Source organism: Marmota monax, unplaced genomic scaffold (assembly GCF_021218885.2).
Source record: "Marmota monax isolate L192 unplaced genomic scaffold, Marmota_monax_Labrador192_F-V1.1 WCK01_AAM20220418_F8-fsc00217, whole genome shotgun sequence".
NCBI lineage: Eukaryota > Metazoa > Chordata > Mammalia > Rodentia > Sciuridae > Marmota > Marmota monax.
The window spans coordinates 730,960-748,705 of NW_026692031.1; the positions used below are offsets into that span (position 1 = coordinate 730,960).

At 35.8% G+C, this 17,746-nt stretch overlaps 1 protein-coding gene across 4 annotated transcripts in view; it reads left to right on the forward strand.

Annotated features, from left to right (window-relative positions):
- Positions 1 to 17,746, forward strand: part of Auh (AU RNA binding methylglutaconyl-CoA hydratase) — a 155,749-nt gene that overhangs the window by 78,071 nt on the left and 59,932 nt on the right. For 2 of the 4 annotated variants that reach the window (XR_006853791.2, XM_058582704.1), the window contains exon 7: positions 12,019 to 12,083. The exons of the other annotated variants lie outside the window; for them this stretch is intronic. Coding sequence is in view for 1 of the 2 variants with exons in the window: in XM_058582704.1 (XP_058438687.1) it covers positions 12,019 to 12,083 (65 nt within the window). In the remaining variant the exon portion in view is untranslated. The remainder of the gene's footprint in view (positions 1 to 12,018; positions 12,084 to 17,746) is intronic. 4 annotated transcript variants of the gene reach the window in all.

Sequence of the window (17,746 nt, forward strand, 5' to 3'; positions counted from 1 at the left end):
TTGTTAGAAAGACTTGAGTATCAGATGACTGTCCTTGTCTCTGTCTATCCTATCCTATCCTATCCTATCCTATTCATCTTCATGTCTGTTTTGATGCCAATATCATGCATTTTTGCTACTGTAGTTCTATAGTATAATTTGAGATCAAGTATTGTGATGATTCTAGCATTACTCTTGCTCAGTATTTTATTGGTTTTGAGGGTCTTTTTTTTTTTTTCTTCTTAAATGAACTTTTAAGGACTTTCTTTCCTAGTTCTGTGAGGAATGTCGTGTTTTGATGGGGATTGCATTAAATCTATATATTGCTTTTTGTAGTATGGCCATTTATTGACAATATTAATTTTGCCTATCCAAGAATATGGGAGGTCTTTCCATTTTCTGAGGTCTTTTTCAGTTTCTTTCTTTAGTGTTCTGTAGTTTTCATTATAGGGGTCGTTTACCTCCTTGATTAGATTTATTCTTAAATATTTTATTTTTTGAGGTTATTGTGAATGGGATAGTTTTCCTGATTTCTGTCTCAGTTGGCTCATTATTTGAGTATAGGAAAGCTGTTGATTTAATTTAACTTCTTTTCCTATTTATAATCCCATTAATTTCCTTTTTGCCTGAATGTCCTAGTTAGGGTTTCAAGGAACTAAATTGAATTGGAGTGGTGAGAGTGGACATCCTTGCCTTGTTCTTGATTTTAGAAAAAATGCTTTTGGTTTTTATTCATTCGGTATTATGCTGGATTGGATTTGTCATAGATAGCCTTTATAATTTTGAGGTAAGTTCCTTCTGTTCCTAGTTTCTCCAGCATTTTTAGCATGAAAAGGTGCTGGATTTTGCCAAAGACTTTTTTCTGCATCTATTGAGATGATTGTATGATTCTTGCCCTTAATTCTATTTATATGGTGAATTACATGTATTGATTTGGATATGTTGAACCAAACTTGCATTCCTCAATGAAACCTGTTGGATCATGGTGTACTACTATCTTCCTAATGTATTTTTGAGTGAGGTTTGCTAATATTTAAATTAGGGACTTTTGCATCTGTTTTCTTCAGGGGTATTGGTCTTTAGTTGTTTATCTAGACATTGGTTAGGATCTTCCAGATTTTCCAGTTTATTGGAGTATATCTCTTTAAAATGATTTCTAATGATCCTCTGGATTTCAGAATTATGTGTGTTGATGTCTTCTTTTTCATTTCTTATTTTGTTGATTTGGGTGTTGTCTGTGGTTAGTTTATCAATCTTGTTATCTTTTCAAAGAACCATCTCCTTGTTCCATTTGTCCTTTGTATGTTTTTCCCTTAATTTCATTAATTTTGGCTCTGACCTTATTTTTCCTGTTTTCTATTGATTTTGAAATTAGTTTCTTCTTTTCTAGAGCCTTGAGGGGTAACTTTAGATTGTCATTTTGGGATCTTTCTGATTTCTTAAATGTTGGCACTCAGTGCTATAAACTTTCCTCTTAGAAATGTCTTCATACTTTCACAGAGATTTTGTTATGTTGTATCTCTATTTTTATTTGTTTCTAAGGATTTATTTTATTTCTCCTGATATTTTCCATGACTCATTTCTCACTCAAAGTGTATTATTTAATCTCCATGTTAGAATAGTTTCTGCTTTTTATCTTGTTATTGAGCTCTAATACATTCCACTATGATCTTACAAGATACCAGAGATTATCTCCCTGCCCCCCCTTTTAAAAAAAATATCTTGTTTTGTGTCCTAAAATATGAGCTGTTTTAGAGAAGGTTTCACATGCAGCTGAGAAGAAAGAAAGTAAATTTGGTTTTTGATGGATGAAATATTCGATAGATGTCTGTTAGATCCATTTAATTAGTAGTATTTTTAGTTCTGTAGAGTCTTTACTTAGTTTACATCTGGTTGACTTCTGTGTTGGTGAGATAGGTGTGTTGAAGTCACCCAGTGTTTTTGTACTGGGGACTATTTGATTCTTTATATTGAGAAAGTTTTGTTCTGTATACATAGGTGAGTGTACACATTTGCAGTCATTATATCCTGTTTGATAATTCCCTAAACTAGTATGACGTGACCTTCCTTGTCTATTCTGATTAATTTTGGCTTGAAGTCTCTTTGTGAGATATTAGAGTAGTTACTGCTGCTTGCTTTTGGTTTCCATTTGCATAGTATATCTTTTCCCACCTTTTGTTTTACCTTTATCCTGTGAATGTCTTTGGTTGTAATGTGAGTCTCTTATAAAAAAAAAAGTGTGATTGAGTCTTATTTTTTTAATCGTTTGTGCCAGTCTGTCTTTTGACTGCATATCTTAGACCATTTACATTCAGTGTTATTATAGAGATGTTTTTTTTATTCCCTGCCATTTTGAGTTGTTTCTAATGCTTAATTTAAACTTAATTCTTCTGTAATTGGTTATTATTCTAGTGAGATGCTTTCATATACTGGCTCTCATATTTATTTTTCTTTTCTTCTGCATGAAAAATTTCATTGGGTATGTTTTATAATGCTGACTTAGTGGTTATGAATTCTTTCATTTTCTGATCACCATGGAACATTTTCATTGTAACTTCAATTTTGAAGAATAGTTTTGCTGGATAATAGTTTTGGTTGGTACCTGTTATCTTTAAGGGCGGAATATATATTATTTCAAGTCCTCTGGGCTTCTAGATTCGGGGCTGAGAAGTCAGTGGAGAGTCTTAATTGACTTCTGAATGTGACCTGATGTTTTTCTGAAGTGGCTTTTAAAATTCTATCTTTGTTCAGTATATTATGCATTTTAAATATAACGTGTTTTGGAGAGGATCCTTTTTTATCTTGCCTGTTTGGAGTTCTAGTGTCTCTTGGAAAATCTTCTGATTGTTTCATTAAAAAGTTCTGTATTTCTTGGCGGGTGCACTGGCACATGCCTGTAATCCCAGCAGCTGGGAAGGCTAAGGTGGGAGGATCACAGATTCAAAGCAACTTAGTGAGGTACCAAGCAACTCAGTGAGACCCTGTCTCTAAATGAAATCCAAAATTGGGCTGGAGATGTGGCTCAGTGGTCGAGTGCCCTTGAGTTCAGTTCCAGATACTGATGCCCCCCTACCCCCAAAAAAAGTTTTGTATTTCTTTAGTTTGCATTTCAGTGTCTTCTACTATGCCAGTGATTCTTAGATTTGGCCTCCAAATGTTATCCCTGATTTCTTTAATATTCCATTCATGGTCTCTAAACATCTTTTCTTTATTGTCAGTTTTATTTTCAGTATTATATACTTTGTTTTCAGGGCCTAAGAGTCTGTCTTCTCTGTGGTCTAATCTGTTGGGGATGTTTCCAGTTGAATTTTAATTTGATTTATTGAGTCTTTCATTTCCAAGATTTGTGTTTTTTTTTTTTTTCAGAGTCTCTCTTTATTGAAATGATCTTTCACTTCCTGTATTTTCTCTCTAAGCTCATTTCTTTCATCTTTTAGTTCATTGAACACTTTAATTATGAACTTTCTAAATTCTTCATACAATGTTTCCTCCACCGTGGTGTCAGCAAGATCATTGATTGAAGTGTTATGGGCTATTTAATGTTGTTTGTTTTCTTGTTTTTTCATATTGTTTGTATGTCTCCCCACCTACTTGGGTGGTTATCTCTTCTACTTCTAGGCACGGAATTGTTGAGTGTGCTTCTTTCTCTTAAGTGTCCCAAGATGAGTGAATATCCAAGTATTGATATACCCACTCAATATGTATCTTCTGTGCCCAGTATCAGCACCACTTTGAAAAAAGATACTAAACCTTATTAACTACAACCACTTCCAAGCAAAGCCATATACCAATAAACCTTAAGGCAGAGGTGGGGAATTAAAACTTACTGAACCATAGTTCCTCTAATCCAATTAAAATTGTTGTAATGTTCTTGAATAGGTTGAACAGTTAGTTATTAAAGCAACAAATTGCTTAATTAGTAATTAAATTAAATTCAATTTTAAGGTAATAAAATTACTATTACATGGAGTAGTGCTTGAAAGAGGAAGAAGAGAAAATGTGGGCAAAGAAAAAATAGAAAAAATACAATAAGAAAAAGAAAACAAAATAGGAGGAGATTGCGACAGTTGCAGGCAGTACTGGAGGGAATGGAGGGAGTAAGAGGAGCAGTTATAAAATTGAGCTAGGAAAAGAAAGAATGATTCCAGTAAATGCTTTAAAACCTGATAAAAATACAATCAATTGGGTCAAGGGCAGCAGTATGAATAATAAGGGAAACTCTATGAATTCAGTATGTAAAGTAATATCTCTAAGATCAAAATTGGTGTTAGAGTTGCTTTTGATATTCCCTGCCAAAGTGGGAGTTACTTATTCATGTCTTCCTGATTTGGATTTTATCAGAATTTGGAACCTTTACAAGATTCCCACCACTCCACAGCTTTACTTAAGTTTCCCACGGTGTGGAGGTTTTGATCATACCAGCCCTCCTCTGATATAGTTGGAGGAACCCCCCTCCTGTCTTTGGTGTGTGCAGGTACCTACTGGTTTTCTGTTGGCTTGGAGGAGATGGTCTCTAATTGTCTGTAACTTAACATCTAGGTTACTCCCTGGTAGGGGATACAGTTTTGCATGCCCTTCTGAAGAAAATCTTTGGGTATCCAGGGCTGTCATAGCTAATGTGTGTTCCCCCACATACATTTCAGAATGTGTAGGGTATAGTGGTCTAAGGTAGAGAACTGTATTCTGGTTGATGTGCTGGGTGGTGCGTCAGGGGGTGTAGGACTTCTGCCTTCTCTAGAATGTGCAAGTTGCAGGTCAGTGGGCTTATATCTGGGTGCACTGTGTGTTGGCTCGTGTCTGTGGGTGCTCCTCTGTGAATCTTTTTGTGAGGATTGGGATGATGTTCTCTGCTGGCTGCTTGGGGTTATCCTCAGAAAATGCCTGTTGTGGGTCTGTGCTTCTCTCTGGTCAGCTGTTCTTTTACTGCTTATTTCTGGGCTATTGTGGAGTTGAGGGTTTCTGCCTAGATATCCCCTCTGCTACCACCTTAATTTTTGACAAGAAAAAATTGTATACAATACACTATATTTATATAAACATACACTGATATATGCTGATTTTGCCACACCATATGCTTTAGTGTGCATGTATGTAATGAGAATAATTAGAATTTCTCTTGGCAATTTTTATGGATGCAACATATTATTTCAACTGTAATTACTACAGAGTACAATGGATCTCTTGGATCTGTTTCTCCTATCTAACTGAACTTTTTAAACTTTAGCCACCATCTCCACATTTCCCCCACCTGAGTTCTAATTTCTTTTGAGTTTAGCAGATTATCTCATAAAGTTTGCACATTGTGAATTTCACTTAGTATTTCCTCATAGTTAGGTTTAAGTTAAAATATTTTCTGGAGGCTACCAAATGGGTGATGCTCTATGTTGTATTGGTATTTTATTAATATAGCACTAAATATTAGGTTCTCCCACTTCTGGTGATGATAACTTTTGTCACTTGATTAAGGTAGTGAATAACTGTGGGTATAATTTTAGCATTCTCTTAGAAACCTTACACACACACACACACACACACACACACAGAGTATAGCACACTCAGGTTTCATGGAACCAAAAAAAGAGCCTCCCCCAGTTTTGTCTCATTTTCTGCTCCCCAGGGGGAAGGGCTGGGGACGTCACTGTGCGTCATTGTTTGCTGTTTAGCAGTAAGGCAGTCTCTTGGCATCTTTTCCAGGAACTCTATTTTAAGGTGTGTCTATGAAGTAATGATGGATTTTTAAATCCTGTGTGTGTTGTCCTGAACACAGTAGTCATTTTGGAAAGGGTTGTTTATAACCTTTGTTGAACTTCTCTTAGAATTTACATCAGAATCTGAACTTATCTTTTGAATATCCTCAGCTATGACTCATCTTTATCCTGTGAGGGTGAATTTGATTTTCATAAATAGCAAAAGATCTTTCTGTGCCAAATCTGATGAAGAAGGTCATACTGTTTCAGGAAGAAGAAAAATATAACCACAAAAATAAGACTAATTTTCTTAAGAGGCTTGAGAACGTCACACATTTTACCAGTGTTATGAACAATGGATAGCATTGTTGGACCTTGTGTAGTGCTTCCTGAGGTGACTTCCTTAAAATCTAGCACTCATTCGCCTTTCTGAAGTCTTTGGTGTTTTTATCAATATACCTCAAACATATGCATACACACTGCAAAGCCTCGTTTCTTTATATGTTAAATTGCAATTCAGTGACCACCTCCTTATATTTAATGAGGGTGTTTGGGTAGTAATTGTTGACTTTCCACTTTGTTAGTTGCTGTGGAGGAAAGATATGTAGAACTCAGCCATCGCCCCTTGGAATTGACTTTCTGAAACCTAGTAGGAGAGTTTGAACATGTGTACAGTATCTTAACTGCCCTATTCAATAAAGTCTGTAATCAAACAATTTAAAACTGTGTATCTTGAGTTTAGAGAAAATAGTATGAGTTCTGTCTGGCATCATGAAACAAGAATCTGTAAGTCTCAGTTGGCAAAGCCTACAAGGTGGTTCTCTGGCCACCCTTCTGACCTCAGTCCTGCAATTGCTCCCCTTGTTCACATACCGTGTTCCAAACATATTATTCACTAAGCAAACATTTGTTGAGCCCTGCAGTGATGTAGACATTGGAGATGTAGCTGTGAACAGTCAAGATCCTGCCACTGTGCACCTACCTGCTAGCACAGGAACAGTAGGCACAGCAGATGGCAGGCTGTGTCTTATGGCCGAAATGCAAAGTTCTGTAGAACAAGAGAGGGGAGGGCAGCTGACGGTGGTGGAGGCATACACCGTAAAACAAGGGTTCAGAGGCTGCCTCACTGGGAAGGTAACGTGGGAGTTAAGATAAATGCCTTCAACAAATTAATCATACGGATCTTGGCAAAAGCACCAGTCCAAAGGGCTTAGGTGGGAGAGTATGCTGTGAGTATTCACTGCATCACCACAGCCATGGTAGGGAGGCAGAGGAGGAGTATAGTGTTGGTGCTGTCAAAGAAGCAGTGGGGAAGAGGGAAAGATCATAGCGGTGTTTGTTATAGTACTGTCCCTTTAACCTCAGTGTGAAGGGGATGCACATGGATTTGTCAACAGAAGTGCAACATGCTCTTTAAAGTTTTAAAGCTTCATTGTGACCACTGTGCTAAAAGGGGGCAATAACAGGGCAGGTTAGAAGGAGGATACCTGTTCCTGCTAGAATCTGTGGCTGTGGTTCAATTGGAGTGTGATGTGGGCTGGGAATGGCTTGTTCTTGTGAACATAGGGTTGTTATTGGACTCTGGGTGTCCCTCAAAGTTGGAGTAAAGGGAATGTCTTGACAGATTGGATCGCAGCATAAATGAAAGAGAGATGCAGGAATGACTCCAGGGATTCCGACTGCAGGAACTAAAAAGGGAAGTTTCCTTCTACCAAGACACAGAAAGTCAGATTTGGAAGCAGTAATCAAGAGATTGTTTCACACGGTCTTGGTTAAAACTCACTGTTGAATATCTAAGTGTAGTATTAGTCAAGCAGACCGTTATACAAATGCCAGTCTGGGCTGAAAATAAAAATGTGGAATTCATTTAGCATTTACTGACCTGGTCCAAAGGCATGCTGAAACTTACAAATGGACTTTGGTACAGACAGAGAAAACTCTCTTTAATTCAGGCTTGATGCATGGGGAAATACTTTCCTTAGAAGGTTAGCAGTTGCTGTGAGGAACCAAAACACCAAAAATTCCGAGGGAGGGCAACCATCTTCTTTAATCCAAAGAGCTGTGATCTCAAGAGGGTGAGACAAGTACCCATTGCTTTTTCTTTGTGGGTTTTCTTTCCACCCCTTGACCTTTGGCACTGGCATAGTCATTGGAAGTCCAAGACAAAGTAATGTAAATATAGCCCCAGTGTTCTGGCCAGAGGGCCCCCAAAACAGGGCATCCCAGAGCACTGCACAGCACCAGAGAGATGATGAATAGACGGGTCAGCAAAAATAAGTCCACAGCGTTGTTTTGTTAACCCCTGGACATTCCCTCCTGAGCTGTGCCCGTGTCTCTGATAGTAGATGAGGCACTTTAGAGACTGCACCAGAAGTCAGACCACTGCACACTCGTGTATTATTAGTGAAAGGATAATCTGTTGATCTTTCCCTCTTCCCCACAGCAGAATCTAGAAATAGATCCATAGGAGCGTGGTCAGTTGATATTTCACAGGTACAGAGGGGCTTCAGGGGAGCAATTATGATATTAGAAAAATTGGGCAGCTACATGCAGAAGAATAATAAAAAGGAATCTTGATTTAAACATCAAACTTGTCCAAACACCAGCTCAAAATAGATCATAAATGTAATACTATACAATTTTTAAATCTTTGTGGAGTCACGTTTTGACTCTTATTCCCCAGTGTGTGAGACCAAGGGATGTGGTCTATTAGTAGGAACTCAGTATTACAGAATGTATGTATTTCTTTCCCTGAAGATGGCAGTGAACTTCAGAGTGGGTCTATAAAATACACTGCAGCATTAATATCATAGGAATAAGTTATTTAACTGCCAGTTTTCTTTGTAAAAAGTAGCTTTATTATTTTATATGTCCAAATTATATAATAAAATAATTGATGATTTTGATTCAGTTGCTTTTTATAATCTCAAATTGATGTGTCTGTTATTCTCATTTTAATTTTTTCTTGTTTTTAATAACTAGCATGTTGTGTTTTTAAAAAGAATATTCATTTTTTTGAGGTGCAAGTTACTTTCCTTTTGGCCAACTGTGATTAAGATAGCTTTATTTGCATTTTAATAGTCTGTAATGTTTGTTTTATGTATCATGCTAAATAGATGGTCTCAAGAATCACTTGAAGCACTGTAGAAAGCAGATGTCAAAAACCTGTCCTTGCTGAGCCTCGTGATGCATGCTTGTAATCCCAGTGGCTCAGGAGGCTGAGGCAGGAGAATCGTGAGTATAAAGCCAGTCTCAGCAACTTAGTGAGGCCCTAAGCAACTTAGCAAGACCCTGTCATGAAAGTAAAAATAAAAAGGTCTGGGAATGTTAAGTGCCCCTGGGTTTAATCCCCAGTACCAAACAAACAAACCAACAAATAAAACTACCCTTGTCTCAGAGTAAGTAAATAAAATATGTGGAAAGTTAATGAAAGACAGTAAATTAGTTTTCCCTGTAAATTAGGAAGTGTGGAAGTTCATTTTTCTCATCCTTTAAAAATAAAATTGAATTCCCTTTTCCCACATCATCCATTTTGGTGACTGATGTTTTAACTCTGTAGTGCCTGGAATGTGAAAAGGGGCGTGAGCTGTTCAGTCCTAGAGGCATGTTTTGGTGTGTGCCCATGGGTGTTTCATCTGAGAACTTCTGTGCCTGGCCTCATGATGACAGGAACTCTCATTTGGAACAGTGAAATTAAGAGTACTTTTCTTTCACTTATAGAAATTACACGCACATATCAGCTTAGCGCTAGCCTTATGATGAAATTCTGATGATTAGCTTTTCTCCACCTGTGAAGCACAGTAGGCACTCACAGCGGAACCTTCCCAGTGAGGTGCTCTGGGCTGGAGTCCTGACTGTCACAAAATTGTATGTCTTTAAGCAGATTATTTTTCCCTTTCCCACTGCTGCTTTGTAAAACGAAGCTAATAATAATGCCCACAGAGTCGTGAGAACTGACTAGGACAGGACGTGTAAACTGCCTGTAACAGTGCTGGCACATTGTAAAGATCAGCACTTGTTAGTTCCTAGTTGGTGCTAGCTGTGATTTTTCTTCTTTTCAAATGCCTTTAACAAGTTACAAAGCTTTCCTGTGTACTTGTAAAACTTTAAGGAGGTAAGGTTGACATACGATTAACACATATGTTTTAGCATACAGTTTGGTACTAAATGTTTTGATATATACACATGATACTATGTCTTTTGACATATATACATCCATGAAATCATAGCCACAGTCAAAATAAAGGACATATCCACTCCCCCCCGCTGAAATTTTGTTATGAAACCACCAAACTACTTCTTGTCACAATACATTAGTTTTCAGTTTCTAGAATTTTGTGTGATTATCATACATTGTGTAATCCTTTATTTGCCTGACTTCTTTCTCTTAGAAATACTGATTTCTTCCCATTGCTGAGTGGTATTGCGTCTTACGGTATGCCACAGTTTGTCTCCTCACACAGGGATAGGCATCTAGCTTATTTTCAGTTTGGGCTGTTATGAGTAGAGCTGCTGGGAACAGGATATGTACGAGCCTTCGTATGGATGTATGCTTTCAGTTACTAAGGCCAGTGCCTAGGACCGAGATGGTTTCGAGTGGTAGGTGTGTGTTGATACTTTTGATATACTACCAGGCTGGTGGTATATACTGTGTTGGTGTCGGCAGTACGTGAGGGATCTCACTGGCAGCAAGGGAGAGTCAGAGTTTTTTCACACATCCCTGCGGTTGCTGGGTAAGGTCAGTCTTTTTGATTTTAGTCTTTCTCACCGGAGGAGGGTATCTCATTGTGGTTGTAATTTGCATTTCCTTAATGTCTAATGGTATTGAGCTTCCTTTCTGTCATCTGTATTTCTTCTCTGGTGACATAGCTATTCAGATGTTTTACTTGTTTATTGGGTTGTTTCAATTTTGAGTTCTGAGTTTCCTTATTTTGAGCATTATAAATACAAGTCCTTTATTCAGTATATGCTTCATAAATGTTTTCTTTCCATCTGTGACTTTATTCTCTTAACTATGTCTTTCAAACAGCAAAAGATGTTAATTTTGACAGAGTCTAGTTTATCAGTTTGTTCTTTCACACATTATGTTTTTGGTGTGATTTCTCAGAAATTCTTGCCTAAAGTCACAAATATTTTTCTCCTATTTTTTTTTTAGAACTTTCCTTGGTTTGATTTAAATTTATATCTCTTATCCATTTTTATTCAGTTTTTGTATATGGTGTGAGGTATGGATTAATATTTTTTGTGCATAAAGACACTGCTTGTTCCAGCATCATTTGTTGTACCTTTGTTTAAAAAAAAAAAAATGAAGTGTTTTTTATGTGTGGTTTATAGCTGGACAATTCTGTCCAATTATTTGTCTGTTTTAATACCAATACTATACTGTGTCGAGTACTGTAGCATTATAATCTTGAAATCAGGTAGTATTAGTTTTTCTACTTATTTGTCAAAGTTGTTTTATCTGATCTGGATCCTTCGTGTTTCTTTATGAATTTTGGAACCAGCATGTCAACTTCTACAAAATCCTGCTGGAATTTTGATTGAGGTTACATTCATTCTTTGGATCAGTTTGTGGAGACTTGATATCTTCCTGACTTTTTAGAACCACAGTGTCTATTTTTGTTAGATCTTCTCAGCATTTTTTAATGTTCAGTTCTTGTCTGGCAGAATGTTCTGTAAATACAAATCAAGTTGGTTGACAGCGTTATTCAGATTTTCTATGCCTTTCCTGGTTTTCTTTCCACTTATTCTGACAGTTGTTGAGAGATCAGAATTTGAATTTCCAACGGTAATTGTAAAGTCATCACCTTTCTCTTTGTAGTTCTGTTGTATTTGCCTTTGTATTTTGAAGTTTTGTTAAGAGCACAGACATTTAGTTTGCTCACATCTCTTGGTGAATTGACCTTTGTATTATTTTTAAAATCATCTTTTTTTCCCCCCTTAGTGATGTTCTTTGCTTTGAAAACGGTGTCCTGTATTCATATGGCCTCTGCCGTGGACGTTTGACTAGGATGGCCGGATGTAGCCCTTTGTAGTTCATTTCTGGGCTCTCCTCCCTGGATTCTTAGTCTGTGTGTGTTTATTAGTCAGCATACTGGTGAGCCTTGTTTTTTTAATCCTATCTCACAACCACTGTCTTTTTAATTGGGAGATTCAAGTCATTTAAGTTTAATTTAATTATTCACATTGTTGTTTAAATTTCTCATTTTCTTATTTTTTTCTATTCTGTCTGGTTTTGTTCCTGTTTTCTTTTTGCTGTCATTTGGATTAATCAAATATTTTTATGATGCTGTGTTATCTTCATTGGTTTTTATACTATTCGTTTTTATTTTGCTGTTTTTTATTGTTTTAGGGCATTTACTGTACATCTTTAATTATGACAGTCTGCCATCAAGTGATAAACCATTTCATATGATAGTAAGTATTTCGTTTTTTTCTCTGACCTTTATGTTATTGTTTTTTTGCATTTGACTTACATGTATACTGCACCATTATACCTTTGTTTGCATAGTTAATTATTCTTGAGAGATTTAAGTAATTAGGAAAAGTCTTATATTTTTACCTACATAATTATTGCCAGGTCTTTTTATTTCTCTGTGTAGACCATATTTCCCTCTGTTAACTTCTTTTCTGAAGTGTACATTTTCTGGTGATAAACTTAGTGTTCTTTCTTTCTTTCTTTTTTTAATTTTTTTTTGATACTGGGGATTGAATCTGGGTGCTTCACCACTAAGCTGTATCCCAGGCCTTTTTACATTTTTATTTTGAGAGAAAGACTCAATACTTTGCCCAGGCTGGCCTTGAACTTGCAATCCTCCTGCCTCAGCCTCCTGAGTAGCTGGGATTACAGGTGTGTACTACTGTGCCTGGCTTAGACTCAGCTTTTGAATGTCTGAAAAAGTTTTTGTTTTACCTCTGTATTTGAAAATCTTTTTGCTAGATATGGAATTCTAGGTTGTCATTTGTTTTTCCTTTAGTTTTAAAGATGTTCTGTTGTCTTCTTTGTTGCATAGTATTTCCTGACAAGAATTATCTTCTGTCATCCTCTTCCTTGTTCTATGTATATAACAGGCTTTTCTCTGTGACTGCTTTTAAAGTGTCAGTTCTCACTGGTTTTGAGCAATTTGAATCACAGTGGGCTTTGGTGTGGTGCTGGCATGTTCCTTTTGCCTGGTGTTCATTGAGCTTCCTGAATCTCTGCTTCTTGTGTTGCTTCCTTCCCTGGCCTCAGCAGCTTGCTGACACACTTAATGGTTCAATGCTCCGCTGGATCCTCAGGATTCCTAGAGTTTTATTTATCCCTGCCCTGCACACTCCTCTGTCACGTGAATCTCTTTTGACTCTCAGCTTCTTTTGAAGTGAAAAGGTCCACTGGCTTAGCTTAGTGTTTTCTTCTCCACATCTCGAGGGGCAGACACTCACAGGGCCCACCTTGTTTTCTGCCTTTCAGGGGTCTTTCAGCTGCCCTTTGTTGCCTCAGAGTCCTGAAAACTGTTGTCTGGTTTTTCAGGCAGGAAGGTGAATCCAGCCTTTGCCACCCCATCTCTGCTAGAAGAGGAAGTGCTGTGGTTTCTTAACTGAATAAATGCACTTACTTTAGTTGCATTTTCTTTCCCAACTGACCACTTAGACTTACCACTATTAATTGGTAACATTGTTATTATGAAGACCAGGTACTACTTTCAGTGTCACAAAGGTGAAATTAAATTTAAGAGTGATAATCTTAACAGGCATTTGATAAGAGTAAAGCACCACCTTTCCATTGAAACAGACTTTTCAGCTTTTACAGTTGTCACTCAGAAGTGAGTACCATCTGTCAAAATTACAGAGAGATATAGAGAGATGGAAATGGATCAGTGTTCCGGTTTCATGTCTGTAAATTGGATTTTATAAAATGGGCTTTTTGCTACCTATATGATTATGCTGTGAAATTAGAATGTATTTTTATATTCAAGTATCCTACCTTCCCTTTTGTTTATATTTTCATGTGAAGTTGGAACTTTGCAAATTGTGCTTGGACCTTGTGGTTACTAAACATGGAAACCTTCTGTGGCCACTCTGTACCAGTAGTTGCTTCTTTTCTTTTCCTGCGCTTCCTTCCTTGACTTATGCCTTTTCCTCTCTTTCCTGACACCTTTCCATTTGGAATGCACCTACTCCATCTACCATGTCCCCTCCAGTGGGGTAATATTGAGCAACCCACTCCTAGAGCTAAAGTTCTTTTGCCAGCTATGATAACTTTAGTAAGGAAGTAATGGTGTTACTCTAAAAATCACTCCTAGAGAGTTTGAATGCACAAGTAAGGTTGCTATTTTCTTTTAAAAGGAAAATATATAAATAATAGAAGTATATATCAGAAATGGAAGATTATTTGGGAAAATTTTAAAATGTAATCAATCAGTAATTGAGGGATTTCTTAAAACCAGTTGACTGTGTTGCCTTATGTAACTTTATTTTGATTCGTATTGTAAGGAAATATTAAACCCAATAAGTAGTAATTATTAATGTTTTGAAACTTGTCATTTAAAAAATTTTTTAAATTTGTCCACTGGTATATTAAGACATATAAACATGAATTTTCTCTGGAAATACAATTATATTATAATTCCCTTCTGCAATTTGATGTTTTTGATAATAATGATACATTTTAGAAATTTCTCCTTCCTGTTTCACTTGTAACTAATGGAAAACTTTTAGTGCTTCAACATGAAATCTTCTGGTTTTCAGTTTGATATATGCTTCCTTAATTCCTTAATTGTTAATGAAATATGACATATTGATAATGTTAAAATTTTGATACCTGAATTCCTTAGATTTTCTTTTGAAAGATTTTGACTTTCCTGGAATGAACTATTAATTAGTCATGATATGTTATTCTTTCATACTAAATTCTAATTCTGCATTCTATATTGTACCTATATTGGAATGGCATTTCATGGATTAATTTTTATAGATGAGATTAAAGTTTTGTTTCGTATGTTATCTTAGCAACATAACTTTTAAATATTAATATCTAAAAAAGTACTTAGAAGACTTATTGTCTCCTCTCTGGCATACTAGAAAGTAATACTGGAATCACCATTTCTTGAAGTTTCTATATTAAATTTATCTGTGTGTGTTGGTACATTTTAACATTTAAAAATTCCCTTTAATAACTGGTATTTCTTGGGAAATATGGTTTGCACAGACTTCCCAGAAGTATTAACATTCACTTGTAGTTGTTTTCTTACATTTCTAGAGATTTCCTCTCATGTTTGACTGTCTTCCCTAATTCTGAGAAATAGCTCTTATATTGCCTTTTTTAAAAATTGCACTCTTTCTCTCTCTTCAAGTTTATGATTTTTTACTTATATATTCTGTCTTTTCTTTTTCTTGGTGTTTTCATTCCCCTTTTAGTAACTTAGCAATTTAAATATTTAATTAGTTTATATTCATTTTTTTGATGAAGGCATTTGCCTGTATTTTAAGCCAGCTTCAGCTATTTTCCTTTCATTTTTAATTGATACTTTTTATTTTTCAATTCACATTTTTATTCTTATTTAATTTGTAACCCTTAGATGCTTTTGGTATTTCCTCTTAATATTTCTATGTTACTAGAACATGTTAGTTTGTGCTTTCTAGAGCACTATTTTTAGGAAGTGATTGCAGTTTCATTTTTGTATAATTGCATTGGCTAGTTTTTATAAATATATTTTTGGGGACTTTATAAAGAAATATTCTTTTTGATCACATAGTTATTGGTGCCTGATAGATGATATATTTATTATGGTTTTATCCAGTTTATTCTCATTTTGTGTTTCATAATTTGCATTTTTCTTTAGATGTGGTACTGTTAGAGTCAGCCAGTAATCTTTATTGAGCTTCTAAAAAATGATATTGAATTGCAGTTACATGTTTCTGGTTTTTTATCATTTGGAAAACGAATCAAAAACAAATTTATTACAGTCACATTACTGTGTAGATAAGGATAGGCCCCAGTAATGAGAACTCACATTGATAACAGTTTACATATGCAGTATTCACTTTCATTCAGTAGTAACTATTTTTTGAAAGTGAAGCAATAAAATGTTGAAATATTTTTCTATGTAAATCTACTGATTCTTGAATTTTTTTTCAAATATTGAAAACATAAATAACCTTATGAGAGCTAGCGCTAACTTATGGGGTGTGAAAAGGAAATTCATAATTTGATATTGGCTCAGGATATTATTTTTGTCCTTGCATGGAAAAATTATTTAAAACTCTTAATGCATGACAGTGCTTTAGGAAGCTATTTCAGTATTAGCCTCAAAGGACAGATTACTATTCTTTTCCCACCCTAATAAACTAGGTCACTGGTTTTTGGCACATTTCCATAATGTGAGATTTATTTGATGTTCAAGGGTGCTGTCTAGAAATAGTGATGCAGTGTCAGCAAGGCCATTTTTCATTTCATGAACATAATTTCCAGTACCTTGAATTAATTTATTCTTCAACCTGTTAATAATTACTTAGTCACTGTTGTTTCAGAGTTGGAAAAAGCGAGTGGAAGTGGCCATTGTTACCGAGTTAGGTAATGAGTTATGGAGTTCCTGTTCAGTTTAGAGGTTTGGCCTATTGAAGTGGTTGAAATTTTATGAAAACCAAGGAACAACTTTCTACTTGACACTGTGATAGTATTTGTTGCCTCAAGTGACTGCAGATACTCATCTAATCACCTGAGTGTTTTGTTGGATTACATTTTCCTATGGGCAACTTTATGCTCAGGGAAATTCTCTATTCTGCTCACCAGCCAGAAACAAGTACCTGAAAAACACAAATAACCATAATGCTTCTCTAAAATTAATTATTTATAGGTCCTATAATATTTAATACCTAAAACAAACTGTTTTAATTTAGTTATGTATCAGTTCAGTGTTTCAAAGAGAGATGAAGAAAATATGAATCACTCAAAACGACTAGCCTCGTTGGTGTTTCGAGGACCAGGAGCTGGGCTCTCTGGGTCTCATTTCTTGCTCTGTAGCCTTGGGAAAGTGACTTGACTCTTTTGAGTTTTGTTCCTTAAATCTGTAAGTGTGAGTAGCCTTGTGTAATATATAGTGTACTGTGAGGATGATGGGAATGAATGCACGCACAAAGTTTTGAAAGGATTCTGGTAGATAATTACCACCATCTCTGGGGGCAGTAGTAGTCCTTGTTATTATTGCTGTGAGCATGTTAGTCCTTTATGGATGTCCTCCAACCCCCTACTCCTTTGGCCATCCCTGTTCCTTCCTTGTCTAATAAATTGTTACTGTCTTCTGTGTGGTTAGGATACCTAGTTTTGTTAATTCCCCTGAGGATAAATTTTTAGAAATTTGGCCTAATTTTTAACTACTCAGGAGATATAATTCTCAAAGGATGGGCCAGTCAGCCTTGCCTGAACATAATTAATAGGAACTTTTCTAAACTAACAGTAAAGGGTAAAGCTTGGTAAGAGAAATTACAGATTTGGGCCTTTTCTGTGTTTCCTTTTCTTGTTTAATAGATACTTTTCTTCCTTGTTTGTCTAAAGTTCATTTTCATCTTATTGTTAACCTCTGTAACGATTTATCTAATGTTAATCAGGTCCTGAATTATCCAGAAATTTATGTTGAGTGCCAATCTAATGTTTATTTTGTTCTCTTAATTTTCATACACTTGGTTTTTTCAGTTATAAATATTTTGCTGGTTATTTCATTCATAAACTTTACAACAACTTTTTGGGATTCAGTGGAAAATAAATATTATAAAATCTGGAAAGGTTTAGAATTTTTATGTAAGTGTATTAAGAACAAGTCATTTGGTTTTTGAAATAAGAACCTCATGACATCCTGTCCTTCTGCAGTTTGCAATTACATCTCTTTGCTGGTCTGGTGATGTCAAGGATGTGTTGTCACGGCACTTGGTGTGAGAGATGGGACTTACTCTGGTGTCAGCGATATCTAGCTCAGTGCTTGTTAAGTGATAGATGCTTAGTAAATGTTTGTTGAATGAAATGAGATGATTTTACTTTTTAATTTTGTAGTTTCTAGGATTTTTTGGAGGCATATCCAAAAATTATGTTTACATGTTTGGATTTG